The sequence below is a fragment of the Alosa pseudoharengus genome, unplaced genomic scaffold, assembly GCF_046254945.1.
Source record: "Alosa pseudoharengus isolate Yale_2024_CS ecotype anadromous, Long Island Sound unplaced genomic scaffold, YU_APseudo_1.1 YU_APseudo_1.1_scf_18, whole genome shotgun sequence".
Lineage (NCBI taxonomy): Eukaryota > Metazoa > Chordata > Actinopteri > Clupeiformes > Clupeidae > Alosa > Alosa pseudoharengus.
In genome coordinates this window covers 15,647,086-15,668,993 of record NW_027468650.1, presented here as the reverse complement: position 1 = coordinate 15,668,993, position 21,908 = coordinate 15,647,086, and the positions used below count along the sequence as shown (strand labels likewise).

At 48.9% G+C, this 21,908-nt stretch overlaps 1 protein-coding gene across 1 annotated transcript in view; it reads left to right on the top strand.

Moving 5' to 3' along the window:
* The first annotated feature begins 11,288 nt into the window (after nt 1-11,288).
* Nucleotides 11,289-21,908, top strand: part of oafa (OAF homolog a (Drosophila)) — a 20,180-nt gene continuing 9,560 nt past the window's right edge. Inside the window, exon 1 of the mRNA XM_076290331.1 lies at nt 11,289-11,947. Within this exon, the coding sequence (XP_076146446.1) occupies nt 11,720-11,947 (228 nt within the window). The 5' untranslated portion in view covers nt 11,289-11,719. The remainder of the gene's footprint in view (nt 11,948-21,908) is intronic.

Sequence of the window (21,908 nt, the reverse complement as noted above, 5' to 3'; positions counted from 1 at the left end):
TTTTGCCAGTGAAAGTGCATCATTCATCCTGCACTAAATCAGAGAGGAGATTCCACTATAAAAGACCCCCCCCCCCCACACACACACACACCACCACCACCACTAACACACACAAACACACACACAAACACCGCTCCCCCTCCACCCCCTGCTGCTTACTTCGCTGTCGGTTTAGCCCCGCCCCCATATCCCACGAGGCGGTGTGATGTGAATGTGTGCCCAACTCAGCAGGTGACAGTGGGTCTGCTTTGTCACACACACACACACACACACACACACACACACACACACACACACACACACACACTAATAACTCCACATGCATGTGTCCCTCCCAGCCTGGCATGGAGAAGGCCTCAGCGGGGCTACTGGGATTTGGGCACGAAGCAGCACTCTGTCCAGGGCTTTGGGAACACACACACACATACACACACACACACACACACCCACACTTGAGGGTGGAGACGTGCCAGACGAGAGCCCGAGTGTACCAGATTCAGCGGCGTCGCCACGTGTGTGTACGGGTATGTGGTGAGGGTGATAAAATGGGTGAAACGTTGTCTTAAGGAGCCAACAGGTCTCACGAAAGCTCTGTACTTTGCTTGAAAGTGCTTGGGTATCAAGTTTGATAGAGATCATCATGAGGCCGATCTCTGAGTAAACTCCAATTATTTTCCAGCTGGTAGTTTACTTTCAAGGTTTTTATTCTTTTTCACAACTCCTATTCTTTTACTTTTAAAATGTACAATCTCCATTACTATGCCCTTAAGTAAATTGAGTTGAACATAGAGATGAGACCACATGTTCTTGTCCACCAGGCAGAACACTAACAACAAGCACACACACACACACACACACACACACACACACACACACACACACACACACACACTGGTTGTTAATTAGGTTAAGGACTGTATTTGCTGGTTGGATTGGCTGGTTGTATTGCTCGGGCGTGTCTGTTAGAACACGAAGAATCCACAAAGCAGTCTTCTTTATCTCTTTAATGTGCCTTCATTGGTTCCATACAATCTTCCAGAAATGTAATGAAGGCTATCTAAGTCTGGGTGGATGCCTTTACGTACAGTATGTGTGTGTGGACTTTAATGTGTGTGGTCTGTAAATAAAGAAGAAGGACTAAATCAGTATGCTGCATTAAATGACATTAACCTTCACACGATTGGCTAATAACTACATTACATGCAAGCATCGCATATCAAAATGACCGTGGGTATCAAGCTAAGCAACATAAAACCAACACATAGCAACATAAAACTCAGCTTAGCATGCTAACCTTCCGCTTAGCATTCTAATCATGAATAACTCAATGTACACATTTATGGTGACCGCTACAACCTGACTTATCATGTCTGCAACTCTACAAACACTTACTTTTGTATGGACGCACACAATCCAGCACATACATGTATTTTGGGCACGTAAACTGCAAATTACTTAAACTATTGTTTGACCACAAACTCGTGTCACTCTGAAACTAAATTGAAACTTAACGTGGCTGCACGAGCCAAGGTTGCTAGGCAACGTCAAACAAACAAAATAAGAGTCTTTCGTACAGCCGCCCCCGAATTGCTAAAGCAATTCGCTCTTGGGAAAGACTCATCCTCCTCAGGTGCCGATGGGATCTCCGGTGTCATCAGGGTCCGGGATGGCTGGAAGGCGAATGAGTCGAGTCACTGGCCTGGTATACACTTTGTCTCTGATCTGAATGTCTGCTGACCGGACATGACCATCTACGCTCCGATGAACTTTGATGATCTTCCCGATGGACCAACTGGCTCTAGGGAGCTGTGGGTCCACCAGCAAGGCCACTGAGTTATCAGCGAGGTCTTCTGTGTTGGCGTGCCACTTCTGGCGAAGCTGTAGAGTGGGTAGGTAGTTCCGTATGAAGCTTGCCCAGAACTGGTCAGCCAGAATTTGGCAGTGCTTCCATCTCTTTCTGGTGAGGCCTTTGTCCATAGGGTACACTACCTGTGGTAAGGCGCCGTCAGGCCGCCCCATTAACAGGACATTTGGTGTCACTGGGTCCTCATCGGCTATACTTGAAGACGTATAGCCTAAAGGCTTAGAGTTCAGGATGGCTTCGACTTCCAGCAAGACTGTGCGAAGCACTTCCTCAGCTACTGACTGGGATCCTATCACTGTGTATAAAGCATTCTTTGCTGATCTGATCTCCCGTTCCCAGGCCCCACCGAAATGTGGAGCTGCAGGCGGGTTGAAGTGAAAAGCAATTTTCTGCTTGGCCAGGAGCTTCTGGAGTTCTGGGCTCATCCTGATGAATGCTTCACGTAGCTCTTTCTCACCGGCCTTGAAATTGGTCCCTTGGTCTGAGTAGACTTCTGCCGGCGTCCCTCTGCGAGCGATGAACCTCCTAAGTGCCATCAGGTAAGAGTCTATGTCTATGCTTGGTAGGAGGTCAAAGTGCACAGCACGGGTTGTGAGGCATTTAAAGATAATGCCCCACCTCTTCTCTGTGCGGCGGCCTATCTTGATCTGGAAAGGCCCGAAACAATCAACGCCAGTGGAATAGAATGGAGGCTTAAAGAGTCGCAACCGAGCTGCAGGTAGGTCTGACATCTTTGGCACTGCAGGACGGGCCTTCCACCTTCGACATTCTTTACACTGGTGCTGTACGCGTCGGATAGCTTCTCTCCCACGCAGGACCCAGAAAGACCGCCTCATCTCTGCGTACACCCGTTCAGGCCCAGGATGACATAGACGAGCATCATAATCCTGGATCAGGAGTTTGGTGGCTGGATGGGAGGGGTCTAAGACAATCGGATGTAAGGAGCTGGAGTCTAGTGCCTCTGCTCTCCGTAACCTTCCCCCTACGCGTATGATCCCTGCTTCAGGGTCCAGCTCCGGTGACAGGGTAAGTAGACGGCTGCTGCGCTGTACAGGCTTGCCTGCTTCTAGGAGGCGCAACTCTTCCTGAAAACAGTCCTGTTGCGCTTGCTTGATGATTAACAACTCTGCTTGCTGATAGATGGAGGCGGTCGGGCTGCCAGGCTGTGCGGCCGCCCCATCAAGCTCATATGCAGTGGCTTCAACAAAGTCCTTCCAGCAGGTATACTGTTCAGCTGTGGAAATTCTGGGCTGGTCAACTGTTGATGTCAGGCCACAGAAGGTAAGCTTACGGTATTCTGCAGGATCCGGTTCAACCACTGTGGATGGCCTGGAAGGCCACTCTTCTGGTCCCTTGAGAAGGAAACCTGGCCCCTGACTCCAGCGGTTTGACTCTGCTAGCTCCTCCAGAGTCTTCCCCCGTGTTATGTCATCTGCGGGGTTCTGGGCGGTGTCTACGTAGCGCCAGCAGCTGGAGTCTGTTAACTCTTGGATTTCAGACACACGCGTGCCTACAAACACCTTAAAACGGCACGATTCTGATTGGAGCCACGTCAACACTGTGGTAGAGTCTGTCCACAGTATGGTCTTGTCTATGGGCAGTGTGAGCTCCTTTTCCAGCAGGCTAGACAACTGTGCTCCCGTGAGGGCACCACAGAGCTCCAATCTTGGCATTGACGTTTGCCGCCTTGGTGCGACTCTGGATCTTGCCACGAGGAATGACAGGTAGACTCTGCCATGAGTGTCCTCTGTCCGTAGGTATGCGACAGAGCCATAGGCCCTTTCTGACGCGTCGCTGAAGATGTGGATCTGCCTGGTGAGAACGTCAGCTTGAGTTGGCACATAAGGTCGGGGTAGAGATATATGTGGTAGGACCTCAAGCTCGGCCTCCCATTCCTTCCACCCGTGCAGCAGCTCTTCGGGAAGAAGCGGGTCGTCCCAGCCGCGCTGTTTATCCCATAGGCGTTGAACAAGCATTTTTGCTCGTGTCGTGTACGGCAGGATGTACCCCAGAGGATCGTACTGTCGAGCTAGGACTTTGTACACGTTCCGCATCGTCAGTTCTCCATACTCTAGGGGTCGATGCTTGTAGCCGAGACTATCGGACTCCCAGTGCCAGATGAGTCCAAGAGCAGATTCTGGATGGCTGGCGTCGCCCTTGGAAAGCCAGTGCTCAAGGCTGTTGGACCTAGCTTCGGTGGGTAAGTGACTGATTGCACTTGGTGCATTACTTGCCCACTGGCGGAGATCAAAGCCACCAGTGGTGAGCAGAGCACGGAGCTTATCCACGAGCTGCTTCGCCTCATCGACTGTTGGCACACTCTGTAAGCAGTTGTCCACGTAGAAGCACTGTTCTACGGACCGCCGCACGTCTTCATCAGCAACACTGTGCTCCCTCACATGTCGTTGAAGTGCGAACGTGGCGCAGCATGGTGAACAGGTTGTGCCAAAAGGTAAGACCTGCCACTCGTATACATCCGGAGGATCCTCTCGCCTCATATCTCTCCATACGAACCTGACGAGTGGCCTGTCTTCCGGCAGGAGCCTAACTTGATGGAACATACTGCGTATGTCACCGCTAATGGCCACTGCGTCTTGTCTGAAACGCAGTAGGACTCCAAGAAGAGAGGCCCCCAGGGTTGGCCCAGGCAGTAACGCTTCGTTCAGGTTAAGGCCTCGGCACTGGTAAGAGCAGTTGAACACTATACGGTTCTTGTCGTTGTGCTGTACTAAATGATGTGGGATGAACCACGTTTCGCTCTCTGTTGTGACATTGGTGCTGAGCTTCACTACTGATCCTGATTTGACTAGTTTGCGGATCTCCTCACAGTATGCCTCTGCGAGTGCTGGGTCCCTAGCCAGTCTCTTCTCGGTGCTCCTTAGACTTGGCATGACCACCTCCTTGGTGGCTTGGAAGAGGGGCATTTGACGTTTGCGCAGCAGAGGGGTAGCGTACCGCAGAACGCCATCAACCTCCATGCGTATTGTCTTCGCCTCAAGCATGTCCACCGCCTCTTGGTCCTCCTTTGACCGCATGACTACCTTGTCACTTTGAAACGGCACCACGTCCATCTGCCACAGCCTTTGTACATTTGTCATCAGTTCAGCTGTCTGTGGGGAGACGGTGGTGAACAGACACTGCTGGTGTGGCAGAGTCTGCTGGACTAACCTGGCGGGGCCTTGCAGAGTCCATCCCAGTCGAGTGCGGATAGCTGCAGGTCCTCCTGGTGGGCCCAATCTCACCGGTTCGACTGGGGTGAGCAGGTGCGGGTGGTCGGCACCTATGAGTATGAGGGGCTTGACTCGGTCAAACTGCTTGAGGGGTAGACCTACAAGGTGCTTGTATTTCTTCTGGAGGGAAGTGATGGGGTAAGACTGCTCAGCAAGGCCAAGACGCTCTGATGTAAAGGCTTGTGTGATTTTAAAGCTCTTCTTTGGCTGAGCAGCGGGAGATAGGTGGAAAGACACTCGTGCTCCTCTGAGCACCTGGACATCCTGCCTTATGGTGCGCAGGTTGAGTTCTTCAGGAGTGCCTTCTAACCCTAGTTGCTTGGCAGCCTCAGGGAGGAGCATGGTGCGCTCCGAGCCGTCGTCCAACACTGCATAGGTTTCCAGCTTGCGGTCGTGATGGCTTAGCAGCACCTTTATTATCTTCAGCAGGACCCTTGATGAATCAGCTGGTCTGTCTAGATAGAGGATCTCAGTTGCCGTGTTGACGTAGCAGTTCTCCTCTCTGGGTGGCTCAGCCGTGCCTCTCTGATTGACCTCGTGAAGGACCTTCAAGTGTTTGCCTTGGCACACGTCGCAGAGTCTTTTCAGGTCACACTGTGCGGCTTGGTGGTTCCTTGCGCAACGCCAGCATCGTCTGTTTGCTTTGATCCACTCAGTCACTTGCTCCTTTGTGAGTCTCTGGATGGGTTGGCATTGGCTTAGGAAATGTTCTGAGCTCTCACAGTATGGGCAATAGGGCTTTGCTTTGCCTCTCTTCTCTGATGACATAGGGCGTTGCTGTGTTCGATTTGTGGCTACAGGGGGCTCTGCTCCATGTAGAACAGAAGCCGCATGTCTACTCTGCTTCTTCTCAATCTTTGAGCTGTGCTGCACTTGCCCCTTGCTTGCCAGCTCAACCTCATAGCCTTGGCACCAGGACTCGTATCTTAGCCACTCTGCCAGGTCAATCAGGGTGTATGTCGACCCAGGTCGTTGAAGCATCTGACGGCGAAAGTCAGCTCTCATTTCTGGTGGGAGTTTTGTGAGTAGACGGGCAACGTGCGAGCCGCATCTCAGCTCCACATCTCCGTCGGGTCCCAGGGTCTGGAGCATACCCACCAGGGACTGTACGTGTAGTGCAAACTTCTCAAAGGCTGCAACATCTCCACGCTTCACCTCTGGTGACTCCATAACAGTGGCTATTCTCTTCAGAGCCACATGATGGGGCTGGCCGAACTTCTCATCTAACGCTGACATAGTGTCGGAGTATGGAGTGGACGAATTGAGGTAAGAATCAGCTACCAGACAGGCCTCTTCGAGTTTTAGGTGGTCGATGAGGACTTGGTATTTGAAGAGCTCTGAGCTGTCTTCAGGTAGGAGATTCTCAAGGGCTAATTTAAGACGGGCGAACTCCATTGGGTCTCTGTGGCTGAAAAATGGTATCTTCGGCTTGGGCCCTCTGTAGACCCTCTCTTCAGACACAGAGGAGTTGAATGACCGCTGATGGCCCATGGGTGAAGAACCATAGCCTGCTCCAGGGCTAGGTGAGTATCTGTAGCACGCACCAGGATCATAAGGGGCTCTGTGGTCTGAGGGGGTGAACGACGGGGGGCGTATAGCTGAGAATGGCTGGGATTGAGTAAGCCTGCTAGGTGGCACGGGCCGGCTAGGCGGCATGGGCCTGCTGGGGGCATAGCCTGCTCTAGGTGGCATAGGCCTGCTGGGGGTATAGCCTGCTCTAGGTGTGGAGGACAGGCTACTATTTGCTTTTAAACTAGAAGCCGCACTCTGTTTCAGAAGCTGTAGCTCACCCATCACTCTATCTATGGCTGAGACCATTTCTCCTTCATCAGGATGCTCTGATGGCCGGGGTGTTCGCCCTGGTGGTGGTGGCGGCCAGTCGATGTTGTCATAGTTTCCGTCCTCTTCACCTGGGCCTTGTGTTGCAGGAGGTGGAGGAGGTGGTAGATCTGGACATACTGTATGATGAGGCTCTGTTCGGGTTTCAGCTAGGGCCTTCACTGTGTCAGCTAGCGACCTCACGTCATCGTGGACATATCTTAGACATGCAATGTCATGTAACATGTACTCATGTGATTCACGCAGTTCCACGTTCTCCTTACGAATCTCCTCTAGCTCGGCCTTACATGCAGCAGCAAAGTCTTCACCTTCGTGCTTACGCCATGCATCATATTCTGCGCGGGGCCTGAGGGAAAACTCGTCCTCTTGCTCGTTGAGGGCTGGGTCCCACTGCACTTGGCGCCTTGAATATGAAGCATGTGGATGTGTGGTGGGTGTCATCTTGACTGTTCCCAGCTCCGCTATACATCTCTGTTCGCTCTCCTGTATGAGCATCTCTATCGTAGTCGAAGGAGAATGACGTTTGCCGCTGCCTGTGTCGAGCTCATATTCTTCTAGGTAACGTGGGAGATGTGTCTGTCGCTTAGGACGAACTGCTTCACTTATTTGTTCCATCTTGATCCCGAATCAACACAGTATCCGGCTCGTGGGACCAAAATGTTAATTAGGTTAAGGACTGTATTTGCTGGTTGGATTGGCTGGTTGTATTGCTCGGGCGTGTCTGTTAGAACACGAAGAATCCACAAAGCAGTCTTCTTTATCTCTTTAATGTGCCTTCATTGGTTCCATACAATCTTCCAGAAATGTAATGAAGGCTATCTAAGTCTGGGTGGATGCCTTTACGTACAGTATGTGTGTGTGGACTTTAATGTGTGTGGTCTGTAAATAAAGAAGAAGGACTAAATCAGTATGCTGCATTAAATGACATTAACCTTCACACGATTGGCTAATAACTACATTACATGCAAGCATCGCATATCAAAATGACCGTGGGTATCAAGCTAAGCAACATAAAACCAACACATAGCAACATAAAACTCAGCTTAGCATGCTAACCTTCCGCTTAGCATTCTAATCATGAATAACTCAATGTACACATTTATGGTGACCGCTACAACCTGACTTATCATGTCTGCAACTCTACAAACACTTACTTTTGTATGGACGCACACAATCCAGCACATACATGTATTTTGGGCACGTAAACTGCAAATTACTTAAACTATTGTTTGACCACAAACTCGTGTCACTCTGAAACTAAATTGAAACTTAACGTGGCTGCACGAGCCAAGGTTGCTAGGCAACGTCAAACAAACAAAATAAGAGTCTTTCGTACACTGGTCTACTCCTACAACAAACACACACATTGGACACAATAAACACACACACACACTGGCCTGCTCCTGCTCTGCTTGCCTTGTCGGTTCTGTGCCCAGGCAGAGTCAGAGAGGGAGAGAACAGACGGGTGGTGTTTGCCTGACCCCCTGCCCGCTCACTCACTCACCCACTGACTCGCGTCACGTACTCACCAACTCGCTTGTCCACTCACTCACTCGCCCACCCACCTCCACTTCCTTTGCCCAGTGGGTCCCCCTCTCTGCTCTGCTTCTCTCCTCTCCTTTTCTTTTATCCCTTCTTCTCTCCCTTCCTTTCCTCTTCCCTTCCCTCCCCTCTTTGCTCCTCTCTATCTATCCACACTTCCTCTCCTTTCCTCTCTTCCTCTTCTTTTCCATCCCTTCTTCCTCTCCTCTTCTCTCAGGCTTAGTCCACACGTACCAAACCGATCTTTTTTTCCCCCATCTTCCCTGGAACCGTATTAAGAATATTTGCGTCCAAAGGGATCCATATCAACACGACTCAACACGTTACTTCATATCCCAGGCCTAGAGGTGGCACTGTTTCTTTACAGAAATTGACCAAAACTTGCGCGCTGTAGGCTATACAAACAGACAGAATAGGCTACGACGAAATGGCTAGTGCAAGGAAACCAGAATTGTTTGTGTGGACTGATGGTGAACTGTCAACTGTAGTCAACTGTAAAACTAATAAACTTAATTTTTACGGTTTGTGAAGGGTGCAGTCCCGTCCTTTATTTGGCTAACGCAGGTACAAATAATCTCCTTTACTTTCTTTGGTTGTAGGATAGTCCGCGATTCACATTAGTTTTGGCTATCACCGCAATTAGGCTACTAAACGCTAGGCCTACCCAAGTTCTAGGCTATTCCGTCGCCACATTTATAATATTGCTATAAAACCTTCGTTAGTAACAGTCAATACTTTTGCCTGCATCAAATCGCGCATTCGCATTTAGTGCGCTACCATCGGCTTAACATGAGTTCTAAGCGTCTTTGTATGCTCATATCTGACTTCACTAGACTGTGAATGCATGTATATATGTTGTAAGACATGTAAAATAAATGAATGACACTGGCACTACGCACAAATTAATTAAAACTTACACCTCACTTCCCTAATAACTTCTGACTAGTTCTCTCGCGTCACTGACAGTAGCTAGAATGCATTAAAAAAAACACAGGGAAAAACACTGTTCAGTCCATTAAGTCATAAGCTATTGGCGCTGCGCAGCACCAGTTGTGATATTTATCCTACTGAGTGTAATCGTAGGTAATGTCATGTATAAAAAACTAGTATTGTTAGGCAACATAAGTGTCAAGTCCAGGGCAGCTGAGGTGTGGCGATGACATCATCAATACACCAAGTATGCTGTTTCGCCGTCCAAACGAACTCACAAGGGCTACAGCCACCCTGGGACCAGGTTTCAAAAAAGTGCGGTTTCGGGCAGTGCGTTTACAGGATTCGTTTGGACGATCGGCCAAGACGAAGCAAAACCGGTGCGTTTAACCCAAAAAGCGTCTCCGTGTGGACGGGGCCTCAATCAACCCCTTTTGTCTCCTCTCCTTTCTTTTCCTTTCATCTCCTCTCCTCTTCACTCTCTCTTACTCTTCCTCTCCCCTCCTCTCTCCTTTTGTCTTCCTCTCCTCTTCCCCCTACTCTCCTCTCTCCTTCTCTCTTCAACCTCTCCTCTTCTTCTCTCCTCTTCTCTCCCTCTGTCCCCCTCTCCTCTCCTCTATCCCCCTCTCTTCTCCTCTCTCCTCCTCTCCTTCTCTTCACTGCTGTTTGTTGCTCTCTGATTCTGTGCTTGTTTTCTCCTTCTCTGGAGCACCAGCAGTGCCGCCCGCCTCAGGAAGTCTTTGACCTGGGGCCCACCCAGAGAGACTAGCCTCACCTGAGGACAGAGACGCTCAGGTGAGCCTAGAGCTCCGGAGGAAGATCCCGACCTCTAGAGACAACTTCACATTTTGAATGTGCCGCTTTGATCCCTGGGACAGTTTCAGATGGTTCTCGATGTATGTGGTGCTACAGTTGGGTCTAGTCATTGTCAATCTCTCCCCTCCAGGGCATCATAAAAAGTCAAGAATATGCATGAACACGGGTGTGAAGCTCTCCTTTAAAAAGGGGGGAGGGGGTCGTCTTCGCACAACCACCAATTTTCTGAGCCATCTGTTAAATCTACTTGTCAGCAAGTTTGGGACAAAGCAATCCATCAACCTATCAAACGCTATCTCAATGCTCTGTATTTATTTAATTTTCTCAGTGTCAAAATGTCAAGGGCACCATGTGGTGGCGCTGTGGTGCAAGCGGCTGCATTGTCCCTACCACATTCGGGTCCCAAGTGGGGACCCGGGTTTGAAACCGACCCACAGTCATTTCCCGATCCCATCCTATCTCTTTCCACCCCTTCCTGTCACTCTTCAAGGGCTTTATTTGTACAATGATTTGACTAAGTAAAACATATTTGGATATAACAGTTCAATCAACAGATTTGTTTTCCAAACACTGTAACTTTGATTTTGCATGTGCTTTAAATCAAATGTTCTCAAATTACACAGGCCTATTTTCAAATTGCATTTTGTCATATAAAATGTAGAATTTAATTGTGATCCATGTATGCACATAAAATGAAAATGTTAAGAGTTGTTTTGTAGGTTCTAAGTGTTTAAAGTAAATTTTAGTGATTCATTGGCAGACTCCATTACCTATTATTATGAGTGAATCATGTATTTTCATCATGGGAGTTATAGCTATTTCTTTAGCTGACACCTTCATCAAAGGCGACGACTTACATGATTCTTCAAAATGTATTTGACTTGATCAGTTTCTGCAAATACAATGCACAGTCTGGGCTTCTTTCATACTTAAACTAACGTGAGATTGGTACACTATGCCTTTAAGAGTTTACAAGGGTCCGTGGCTAGGCAGCCCTGCCAGTGAAACTTTGGAGGCCAGGGAAGAACTGCGCTGGAGTTGGGATTGCGAAGGAAGTGACGGTGAGTGTTAGGTAAAAAAAACAGTTGAGAAGAAAAACAGAGAGCAAGACCGAGGCAGCATGCACAAGTCTCTGAAAGAAACTGAGAGGTGTCACACTGCGTCTGTAATTACCGCCCGGAGCTGTCGGAAGTTCCTGAATGAGAAGTCAGGTCGGAGTGAAAATCTGAGATTGATTTCGCGTCGCGCTGAGCTGTAGTTCACTCAAAAGAGAATATCTGCCAGTACATTCACAGAATGCTCCGCTTTCTATACTACTTCAAAAGTATGGAAACAAAACAAGGACCTATATACCAGCAGCGCAGAGGATCGTGGCTATGTTCCAAGGTTGGCGGATTGAGATAAGTTTAGTATTTTGTGAGCTTGAACTGGGACGTTTCGGAACTCCTTATCAAGAATCAAGTCAAGTCTGCTTCTGCGATTTGTTGGACGTTTTGGGATGTTTGCGAGGTGGATTTTACGGGTTTCAGTTCGGATACGTTTATTTCTCTGGGTGATAAGTTTAATTACACTGGGATTTTGCTCAGAATTAAAGGTGCGTGTACGCTTAGCTGATGGACAAATCACTAATGAAGTTTTAGAGGCGGACAGTGAGCGCGACTCCATCACTTTGGAGTACAAACAAGGAGATGGCACACTTATAACTTTCGTCGCTGATTTTAAGCAGGTAAGTTGATGTGCGTGTATATAGGCCTAAATTTAATACAATGTATATTTCCTCATGTAAAGTAAAAAAAAAAGTTTACCACATTTTTACCACTGCCGCTGGTAGGCTATTCTCAACAAAGTTTTAGTTTTGGGTCAAAGAGTAGTTTTCACAGTCCCAGTAAAAAACACTTGAGTTTCTAAATAGCACGAAATTAATTATATATTTTATTTTAGGATCTGACTTTCCGTTTCCTTTTATTCCCTCCCTTGATTCGGAAATCACACTGAAACAAGGTGTATGATGTCTGGTGTGCCATGAAAATAAGTGAACTTTGGGTTCTTTTGTGTCTGAATTGAGACAGTTGTTGTCATCTACAACTGTACATGCTGTCCATTCCAGCCCGGTCCTCTAGATGTGATCTGTGATTTTGTTCTCACACACTGTCATTTTAGGCATTTCTGTGGCACCGTGTTATCCACGTTTCGTAACCTGGTGTATTAAATAAGCCCACTGATCCAACAGATCATTTGTTTTTCACCCAGATGGCTGGAAATGAATGATTATTCAGTACTTCACATCAATTCAGCATTCACAGAATAGAAACAGACACTAGAATACATCTGGCAGGGGTCTGACTGTTCTTAGCCACGTCAGGGCTGGAACCATTCTAGAAAAGCTCGCTGTGGGGATAGACTCTGCATTGCTCATGGTGATGTCTCCACTATATCGTCCATGCAAAGACTGATTTATGATCCTTTTCCACTGTACTGTAGAGGAAGCAGAAAGCATGAGTCCTCTCCTCCTCCTCTATTCCTCCTCTCTTCCTCAACTCTCTCTCTCTCTCTTTATCAGTTGCTTTTGGGGGGCCTCTCTCTCTCTTCTTCTCACATGTGTTTTTCATCTGAGACTAAGGCTATCTCTGGGACTTTATGGAAATCTGAATGAGCTGTGACGTCCATTCCTCATGCTGGATTTGCAGCAGAACTATGCAGACTTGTGATGTTACTGAAGGTCAACTGTTAGGGAGGAAGTTGGTATAGAGGAAGGTGCTGTCACCAACACCAAGAGTTCAGTAACCAGCTGGCAAGCATAATGATCATAGGGCACCTCTGTACTGTAAGCCACTTTGCATGATATGATATCATCTGCTAAATCAATAAGCGTGTCCTTAAATCAGACTGTACGGGCTTAGGGCGAAGTGTCACAGGTCACTACTAGACCATACTAGAACACCAGTTAACTCTTTAGAGCTGTGCTTCCTCCATACTGTGCTTAGTCTGTACATGGACGGATTATGAACTTTCGGGCCCCTGGGCCCACATGTATTAAGGGCTCCCCACTAATTGTCGCATATGTGGAAGGGGGGTTTGGGGGTCCTCCCCCAGACTTTTTTCAATTTGTTTGATGTCATTTCCTGTATTCTGGTGCATTTTGGGGATGGCCAATACTAAATGTAGTCAGATTCATAGCCTACATCATGATGTGTTGATATTGAGGCAATGATTCCATGCGAAGGCTTGGGCTTCAGGGCCCCCTGACACCTTGGGCCCCTGGGCCCGGAAGGCCCGTGCAGTAATCCATCCCTGAGTCTGTAGTGAGTTAACTGCACCTAGCTGTGCTTCCCCCGTAATGAATTAACTAACTGCACGTGGCTGTGCTTCCTCCGTAATGAGTTAACTCCACAGAGCTCTGCTTCACCTGTAATAAGTTAACTGCACGTAGTTGAGCTTCCCCCATAATGAGTTAACTCCACAGAGCTGTGCTTCCTCTGTAATGAGTATTACTGCAGTCCATTTGCATCTTCTCCCACATCTTCCTGTGATGTGGGTACTGGGGTTTCTCAGTTTCAGGCTGTGTGTGCCAAATGCTGGCCAGTGCTCCTAGGCCCACATGCCTCCCACACACCAGCCAGTTCTGGGCCAGCTGAGTGCCTCATCTGGGCCAGATCTGGGTTACACTGCAAGCTACGCTCCTAGAGACGGTGTTATGTTCAAGCCAGCTGTGTGTTTATTGTTTATTGTTTACCCCTGCTGGGGCTTTCTGTCAGCACAGTCATGTGATGTTTGCTGGAGGGAAGGCGCAACATGAGAGGGGTAGGCATATGTGTGTTTGTGTGTGTCTGTGTGTGTCTGTTTGCTGGTGGGAAGGCACCACGTGCTTCGCCTCATTTACCTGATCAGTCACTCAGAGCATCAGCGGTCAGAGCAGGAAGAGGAATGGGCCCAGACAGGCCCCTGACTGGACAGCTACCACATTTACATGTACTGCTGTCCTAAAGCTCAGCCCCTTTAAAACACATAATTCAATTCACATTAAGCTCACCAGTTATTTGGTTATGTTTGTTTAAGGCACTCATACACACACACACACACACACACACACACACACACACACACACACACACACACACACACACTCTCGCTTTCTCACACTCAATCTCCAGGAGCTGCGTCATGCGTGGCCTGAGGCATTGCGTTCTAACCAGCTGAATGAAACCGTAATTACCATAGAACTTTGGCCACCGGGATAATCATTACCCTTTGACTGGAGTGGGCAGTGGTGGCATAACAAACTGTGAGAGAGGGAGAGAGCGATATTAGAGACAGAGAGAAATGAGAGCTAGAGTGAGAAAGAGACAGATAGGTATATTAAACAGAGAGAGAGAGAGAGAGAATGAGACTGTGAGTGATGGACTGATGAAAAAATGGAGTGAAAGAAAATGGCAAACATTAGAGACAGAATATTAATGTGTGTGTGTGTGTGTGTGTGTGTGTGTGTGTGTGTGTGGGGGGGGGGGGGTCATATCATGAATAGGATGAGTCTGGGACTGGATTCAAGTGGCATGGTGTCGCGTTTCCCCTGGGATGTTTCTCTGTTCCCCTGAAACTTTAAACAATAACTCCCACCATCTCTGCAATCATGTGCCACACACACACACACACACACACAGACTTCTCTGATGAGCTCTCAGTCTCTTCATCACAAACAGATGTGCTCACAAAAAAAAATCAAACAAATAAAAAAACAGGCCAAAAGACAAACTGAAAAAAGACACCAGTCCCACGCATCTGTTGAAAAAATGTCTCACAGTTGTGTATCTGTGTGTTTAAGACCCATCAGGCCCTGCAGGATGTGCTGGGACAGCCACTAGTGTGTGTTCACACCAAGGCTAACACACAGACACGCGCCTCCCTATGTGACCCATGTGTGAATGAGACCACTGGTATTCTCCCATCTCTGTCCGCCAATGTGGTTCCTGCAGTATTGGTGTCCATTTGTCCTTCACTGATCTTAGTTTTTTATAACGTATAGGATCTCCGTCCAGACACATGTTTGCAATTCCGGCACCTTGACCACATCCCTGCATCCCTGAAGCGTGGATCACGTGACCATTTGCTCAAATCACATGACCATTCACACAATTGTCAGCACTTTTAAAATGCAGAATTTCACTGCACTACATGCTACTAAAAAGTTGTCAGGGAGAGTGAAGAACCATCGGACTGGTGATGTCCATGGAGTTTTCAAAGGAAAACGAGGCCAAGAACATTTTCAAATTATTCCATTTCAGGGGCTTGAAAACACTAGAGAAGAGTAGATGTGTGTGTGTGTGTGTGGGGAGAGAGGTGAAGAGGATCATGTGTAGACAAACAAAAGTGTTTTGGATTCAAACAAACAATGGAATAGTGTGGATGTAGCCTTAATGTGGACACACAGTGGCCATGAGGAGTCACTTGGCTAACTGTGGATTTGAATTGGCAGTTTCTCCACACACCCACCTTTGTGTGTGTGTGTGTGTATGTGTGTGTGTTTGTGGTGCTTGGCCTTTATGAACATCTCCCCACTGGGCTATCCATGACCCGCTTGGCAGCGTACCAGCCCCTCTCCCTTCACCTCTCCCATATCTACCCCTAACCTTGGGCAAGTGCATGGAAACTTGGAGAGAAAGAGAGAGAGAGAGAGAGAGAGAGAGAGAAAGGCGGAAAGGGAGGAAAAAACAAACTTGGACCTTGCCGATGTCCATGAAATTAACATTGGAGCATTGTTGTATGTGTTTTAATGTTGCAGTGATAAATCGGTGAAAGGTGCCGTGTGTGTGTGTGTGTGTGAGTGTGAGCCTTCAGTAGAGGCTTTCAGAGGCGTGTTTTGGGCAGGCAGCTTGACCTCCTGGCCCTATAGGCTCCAGAGTGTTGAGCAAGTAAATACCTCTACACAGCAGACCTGTGTGTGTGTGCATGTCTTTTAACACACCGTGGCCTCCAAATGCCCAAACCATTCTGTTGTGTCACTTGTAGAAACTTGCCTGCTTTACTCTGGTATTGTCACCTGTTCCCGTCAGAGGTGTGCCAGAAGATGACTCTGGGCATGAATGGAGGGATGGGTATGTGGTGTGCGTGCGTGCGTGATTGTATACAAAATTTGGATTATTCAGAGTGAGTGCATGCATGGATTGTCAAGATGAGTCACTGTGTGTGTGTGTGTGTGTGTGTGTGTGTGTGTGTGTGTGTGTGTGTGTGTGTGTGTGTGTGTGCGTGTGCGTGCGTGTGCATGCCCTGGCCTGGTCTTTCCCGCTCTGCCCTCTGCACTTTAGCCATATTTCTGAGAATTTCGTGAAAAGTGTTGCAAGCCAAATTTGCTGGCACTCAATAGCTGTGTGTGTGTGTGTGTGTGTGTGGTGGAAACTGTGTTATAAACAGAAAGAGTAATAATTGCCAGTAGAGGATCTTAAAAGTATAAAAAGTTCAGTGATTTATGACAATTATTCAGATATATGAAGATGAGAGAAGATGGTGAAAGAATATAGTTTTAGAATTTAAGGGAGGAACAAAGAGAGTGTATGTGTGTGGTTTCCTCCAGTTGCCTGGCCTGTTCTCTCTCTCTCTCTCTCTCTCTCTCTCTCTCTCTCTCTCTCTCTCTCTCTCTGTGCGAGTCCCCTGGGCTGTGGTCTCTGTAGAGCTCCTCTCTTCTTTGCTCTGTTCTCATGTGCTGTGCTCTCTGTGCAGCTCAGATGTGTGCCTCTGATATGTTAGCGTGGGCCTGACAGATGTTGGGCTCTGGAGTGCAGCAGATAATGGAGCTATCCCAGTTTCCCACAGAACAGACGGTCGGCAGACCAGAGCTGCGCTCAGCCCCCCCCCCCCCCCCCCCCCCCTCTCCCGACGCCCCCCTCCTCCTCTCCCCGACGTTCCTCTTCACTCCTCTCCTGGCGCGGCACCTTTGAACTTCCCTGTCAGCTTCTTCACAATACAACCCCCGCAGTCACACACACACACACACACACACACACACACACAGCAGCCAAATCATGCTGTTAAAGGGAGCTCTCTAGGGTGTGTCCTGGCTCAACTTGACTCTTTCTCTCTCTCTCTCTCACACACACACACACACACACACACACACACACACACACACACACACACTACCAGTCCGGAAGGCCACAAATAAAAGAGTTATCATAAAACAAGGTGTGTTAAGTGAAATGAAAGCTGGTTGATACTCTTATACACAGTTTGAATAGAGGCTGCTGTAGTGGTGTGTTTCCTATTGGTCGGCTCTTTGAGAGTTTATGTTGAGGCAAATGGCACATCATTACTGCAGAAGTCGGGTCATTAATCATACAGATTTGAGATTCCAGGTTTGCAGTTTTAGTGAATGATCTGGAAAGACATTAAGCACCCCCCACACCACCACTCTTGCTAGAGTGTAGAACAGAACATGGAAACAATTTTATTTATTGAAAACTCACAAGTCTTAGAACTCTCTCTCTCTCTGTTCTCTCTCTCTCTCTCTCTCTGAAGTTAATGTACAGCATCTGGTTTGTGCATGCTGAATGAATGCTGTGGACACGGATAGTACTCAGCCTTCTATCTCTCTCTCAATCCCTTTCTCTCTCTCTCTATCCCTCCCCCTCTTTCTCTCTCTCTCTCTCTCTCTCCCTCTCCCCCTCTCTCTCCCTCTCTCTACACCTCCCTCTCCCTCTCTCTCTCTCTCTCCCTCTGAGGTGAGTTCAGTGTCTGGTTAGTGCTCACTGAGGACTGCAATGTCAATGAAGTCTGCAGAGTAAGCAGTGTCTCTCAAAGCCATTCTCTTCGCTCAGGGAAGGTGTGCTCACCCTAGATGACACCAAAAACAGGTTCACTGGAGACAGGCTAACTGTTGCTGTGCTATGCTGATCCATGATGAGCCTGTGTCTGTGTCTCTGTGTGTGTGTGTGTGTGTGTGTGTGTGTGTGTGTGTTTCAGTGAGGAGGAAGTTGAGTTCCTCTGCGTCAGCAGCATCCTCCTACTGGTTGTGCTGGAAAAGTCTGCATCTGGTGAAGTCACCCGAGTATAGTTCTGCTCCCACAGTCTGACATGTTGGTGTTGAGCAACAGATGTGCGTGTGGATATATGCAAATGCAGATATGGAATGAGTGTTAAATGGAAAACACTGTTGCCCTCTCTCTGTGGATGAATGTGTCAGAAGTGAACCGGTCAAACCAGGGGGGTTGGAGAGTGTGTGTGTGTGTGTGTGTGTGGGGGGGGGGGGATGGGGGTTCCAAGTATGTGGCTTAGTGACTTGTCTGGGTGAGTTGATTCAGGGTACTTAAAATCTCCTAATAAAAGAGCCATTTGGCTTCATTCTCATTGCAAAACAAAGCCAAAAGGCTTCTCTTTTTAAAAGTTTTAAAACTTACCACGTACCAGGTTTACCTACTATGAGTTCATGTACCAGGTCTGTCACTGAACCATGTGCTTGGAAAAGCGCCCAGGTGGCTGAGAAGGGTCCAGAGTGCGGCTCAACCTCACGCTGTCCGGCTGTACACACATGCTGAAAGCACTTCTGTTCATTTAGCAGACTCATTCATCTGCTTGTAGTCGCTTTCGTCACTCATCTGCTGCTAGAGCACAGGTAAGTGTGTGTGTGTGTGCTGGCTGTGGTGCAGGCAGCGTCTCTCCAGACTGGTCCTGTGTGGTGAGCGGATGCAGAGGAAGCGAGAGCAGGATTGTGGGGTGTGTCTGTGTGTGTGTGTGAGTTAGAGAGAGAGAGCGTGTGTGTGTGTGTGTGTGCGTGTGTGTGTGTGTGTGTGTGTGTGTGTGTGTGTGTGTGTGTGTGTGTGTGTGTGTTTGTGTGTCTGTATGTGTGTGTGAGTTAGAGAGAGAGAGCGTGTGTGTGTGTGTGTTTCGTGTAGGCAGCGTCTCTCCAGACTGGTCCTCTGTGGTGAGTGGATGGATAGTGTGTGTGTGTGGTGTGTCTGTGTTTGTGTGTGTGTGATACTGGAAGCGTTTCTCCAGACAGGTCCTCTGTGGTGAGTGGATGCAGAGGGAGCGAGAGCAGGAGTGTGTGTGTGTGTGTGTGTGTGTGTGTGTGTGTGTGGAGTGGGGGGGCGGGGGTGGGGCGAGAGCAGGAGCGGCGATCTCATTACATGCTGAAATGCAGCGTAGGCACAAACGGCACAGAGCTGTGCACTGAGAGAACTGCCCTTAGATCAACACTGCACTGGAGCCGGGTCACCGCAGCCAAAACACACAGGCACCGACACACTCACACACACACACAGACACGTACACTCACACGCACACACATACACACACACAAACTCACGTACACACGCACACAAACTCTCTCACACAGATACATATACACACAGACACACACACACACACACACACACACACACACACACACAATTTACATGAATTAAATAAAGGTTGTATGAATGAATGAACACTTCCACTCATCTTTCAAATACTTGGACTTACACACACACACACACACACACACACGAACATGCTCAAACTGACATATACACACAGTCATATTACACACACAGATACAGACACATGGAAAAGAGGACGTTGCCTCTAGAGATGTCCTCTCGAAACCCCAGCATTGCACGGCGTCTGGTGAAGGCGCCCCGTATTTAATAAGCCACGTCCACCTTTTGTCCCGCGGTTTGGTTTTCCTAGTCTCCCGCTGAGCGCGTTCTATTAATCTGATTTATGAAGTGGTCCCTCCGGCTGCAGAACTCTTGTCTGGGTGCTCCGTGGCCTCATGTATTCCTCTAGGTGGGATGGGGTGGGGAGAAGGTGGGGTTGAAGATTACTCTTCTGAGGGGTGTGTGTGTGTTTGGGGGGTGTATGTATGGGGTGTGTGAGTGCATGCATGGGGTGTGTGAGTGCATGCAAGGCTGGTGGGGAAAGGGGGGAGGGGGGTTGAAGTTAACTCTTCTGAGGGTTATGTGTGTGTATGTGTGTGTGTGTATTTGGGGGTTGCATGTATGGGGGGTGTGTGTGTGTGTGTATGTGTTTGCAGGGTGTATGTATGGGGTGTGTGTGTGTTTGCGGGGGAGTGTTTGTGTGTGTGTGTTTGCGGGGGTGTATGTATTGTGTGTTTGTGTTTGCGACGATGTGTGTGTGTGTTTGCCGGGGTGTATGTATTGTTGTGTGTGTGTGTGTGTTTGCGCGGAAGTGTGTGTGTGTGTGTGTGTGTGTTTGCCGGGGTGTATGTAGGGGGTGTGTAAGTGCATGTAAGGCCAGGTGTGAGGAGCATCACATTCCTGCTGTGAGTCCTCCTATAATTAGTCTCAAGTCAAGCATTTCTCCTCCCAGCCTCCTTTTCTTCCGGGCCTTTTGTTGGGGGGTCTGGACCCTTTCGCCCCTATGTGCAATGGGTGGGTGTGTGCGTGTGTGTGTGTGGGTGGGTGTGTTTGTGGGGTTTGGGGTGAGGGGTGAGGGTGAAGGTGAGGTGTTGTTTGGGGTGCGGATCAGGTAGTGCACCTGTGCCTATTCAGGGTGGTGCGCTTCACCGGACACAAGTGCAAACATCTCAAGCATCCCAAAACAAGTCCATCCCCCCAACTCCTCCTCCTCCTCCACCTCCTCCACCTCCTCCTACTCCTCCTTCACCTCCTCCTCCACCTCCTCCTCCTCCTCCTTCACCTCCTCCTCCTCCTACTCCTCCTCCTCCTACTCCTCCTCCTCCTCCACCTCCTCCTCCTCCTCCTCTGCAGACCGGGCCCTGTGGGGCGGTGGCTTCGAGTTTGTTTTCCATCGTGCCGTGGAAGTGGGGTGAGCTGCCTCAGGCCAGCTGCTGCTGCTGCAGCTGCCGCCAGCGCCTCTGTTATTGAGAGTCGCTCTACTCCGCTCTGCTCCACTCTGCTCTACTCTGCTCTACTCTGCTCTGGTCGGCGGGCACGCCTTGACGTTTGTTTGTTCTGCCGCTGGCTCGCCGCCCGCTCTGCTCTTTACGCCGCGCTGCGTGTGTATGGCGCCGTGTTTTTAGGCGCTCGCTACTTCTGTGAAGTGAAGCAGAGCAGGAATTCTTTCTCCAGAGTTATTGCGCAAGGAGGAACAACACAAGAGACAGGCCTGGAGAGACCAGTCTGTAGGCACACACCGTGTCGCCTCACACCTCTGAGGTGAAATCCCATCAATCTCCTACTCACTTTCTCTCTCTCTCCTGTCTCTCTTTCTCTCTTTCTCTGTGTCTCTTTTTCTCTCTCTCTTTCTCACCCACTCACTTTCTCTCTCCCTCTCTGTCTCTCTATTTCTATCTCACTCTCTCACTCAGTCTCTCTCTCTCTGTCTCTTTCTCTCTCACTCACTTACTCACTCTTTCACTTGCTCACTCTCTCTGTGTCTCTGTCTCCCATTCTCTCTATTTCTCTCTCACTCGCTCACTCAGTCTCTCCATCTCTCTCTCTCTCTCTCACTCTGTCTGTCTCTTTCTCCAGTCATGCTAAAGACATTAGAGAAAACCTCTGTGATGTCTCTACAGTGACCCCGTCCACTGCCTGGTTGAAATAAGTGGAGTTAATCTGCAGGCCTGGCCCTGGCGCGCTCCCAGCGTCCGACTTTATCAAACAAACAGGGTCTATGCGGGGGGATTGGCCAACAGGAAGTGGGGCAGAGCCCCTGGAGACGCTTGGCAGAGGCCTGCATTGTGAGGGATCAGAGGGGGCAGTGTGGCAGGGGCTGGAGGTGTCCACAGGCCGGAA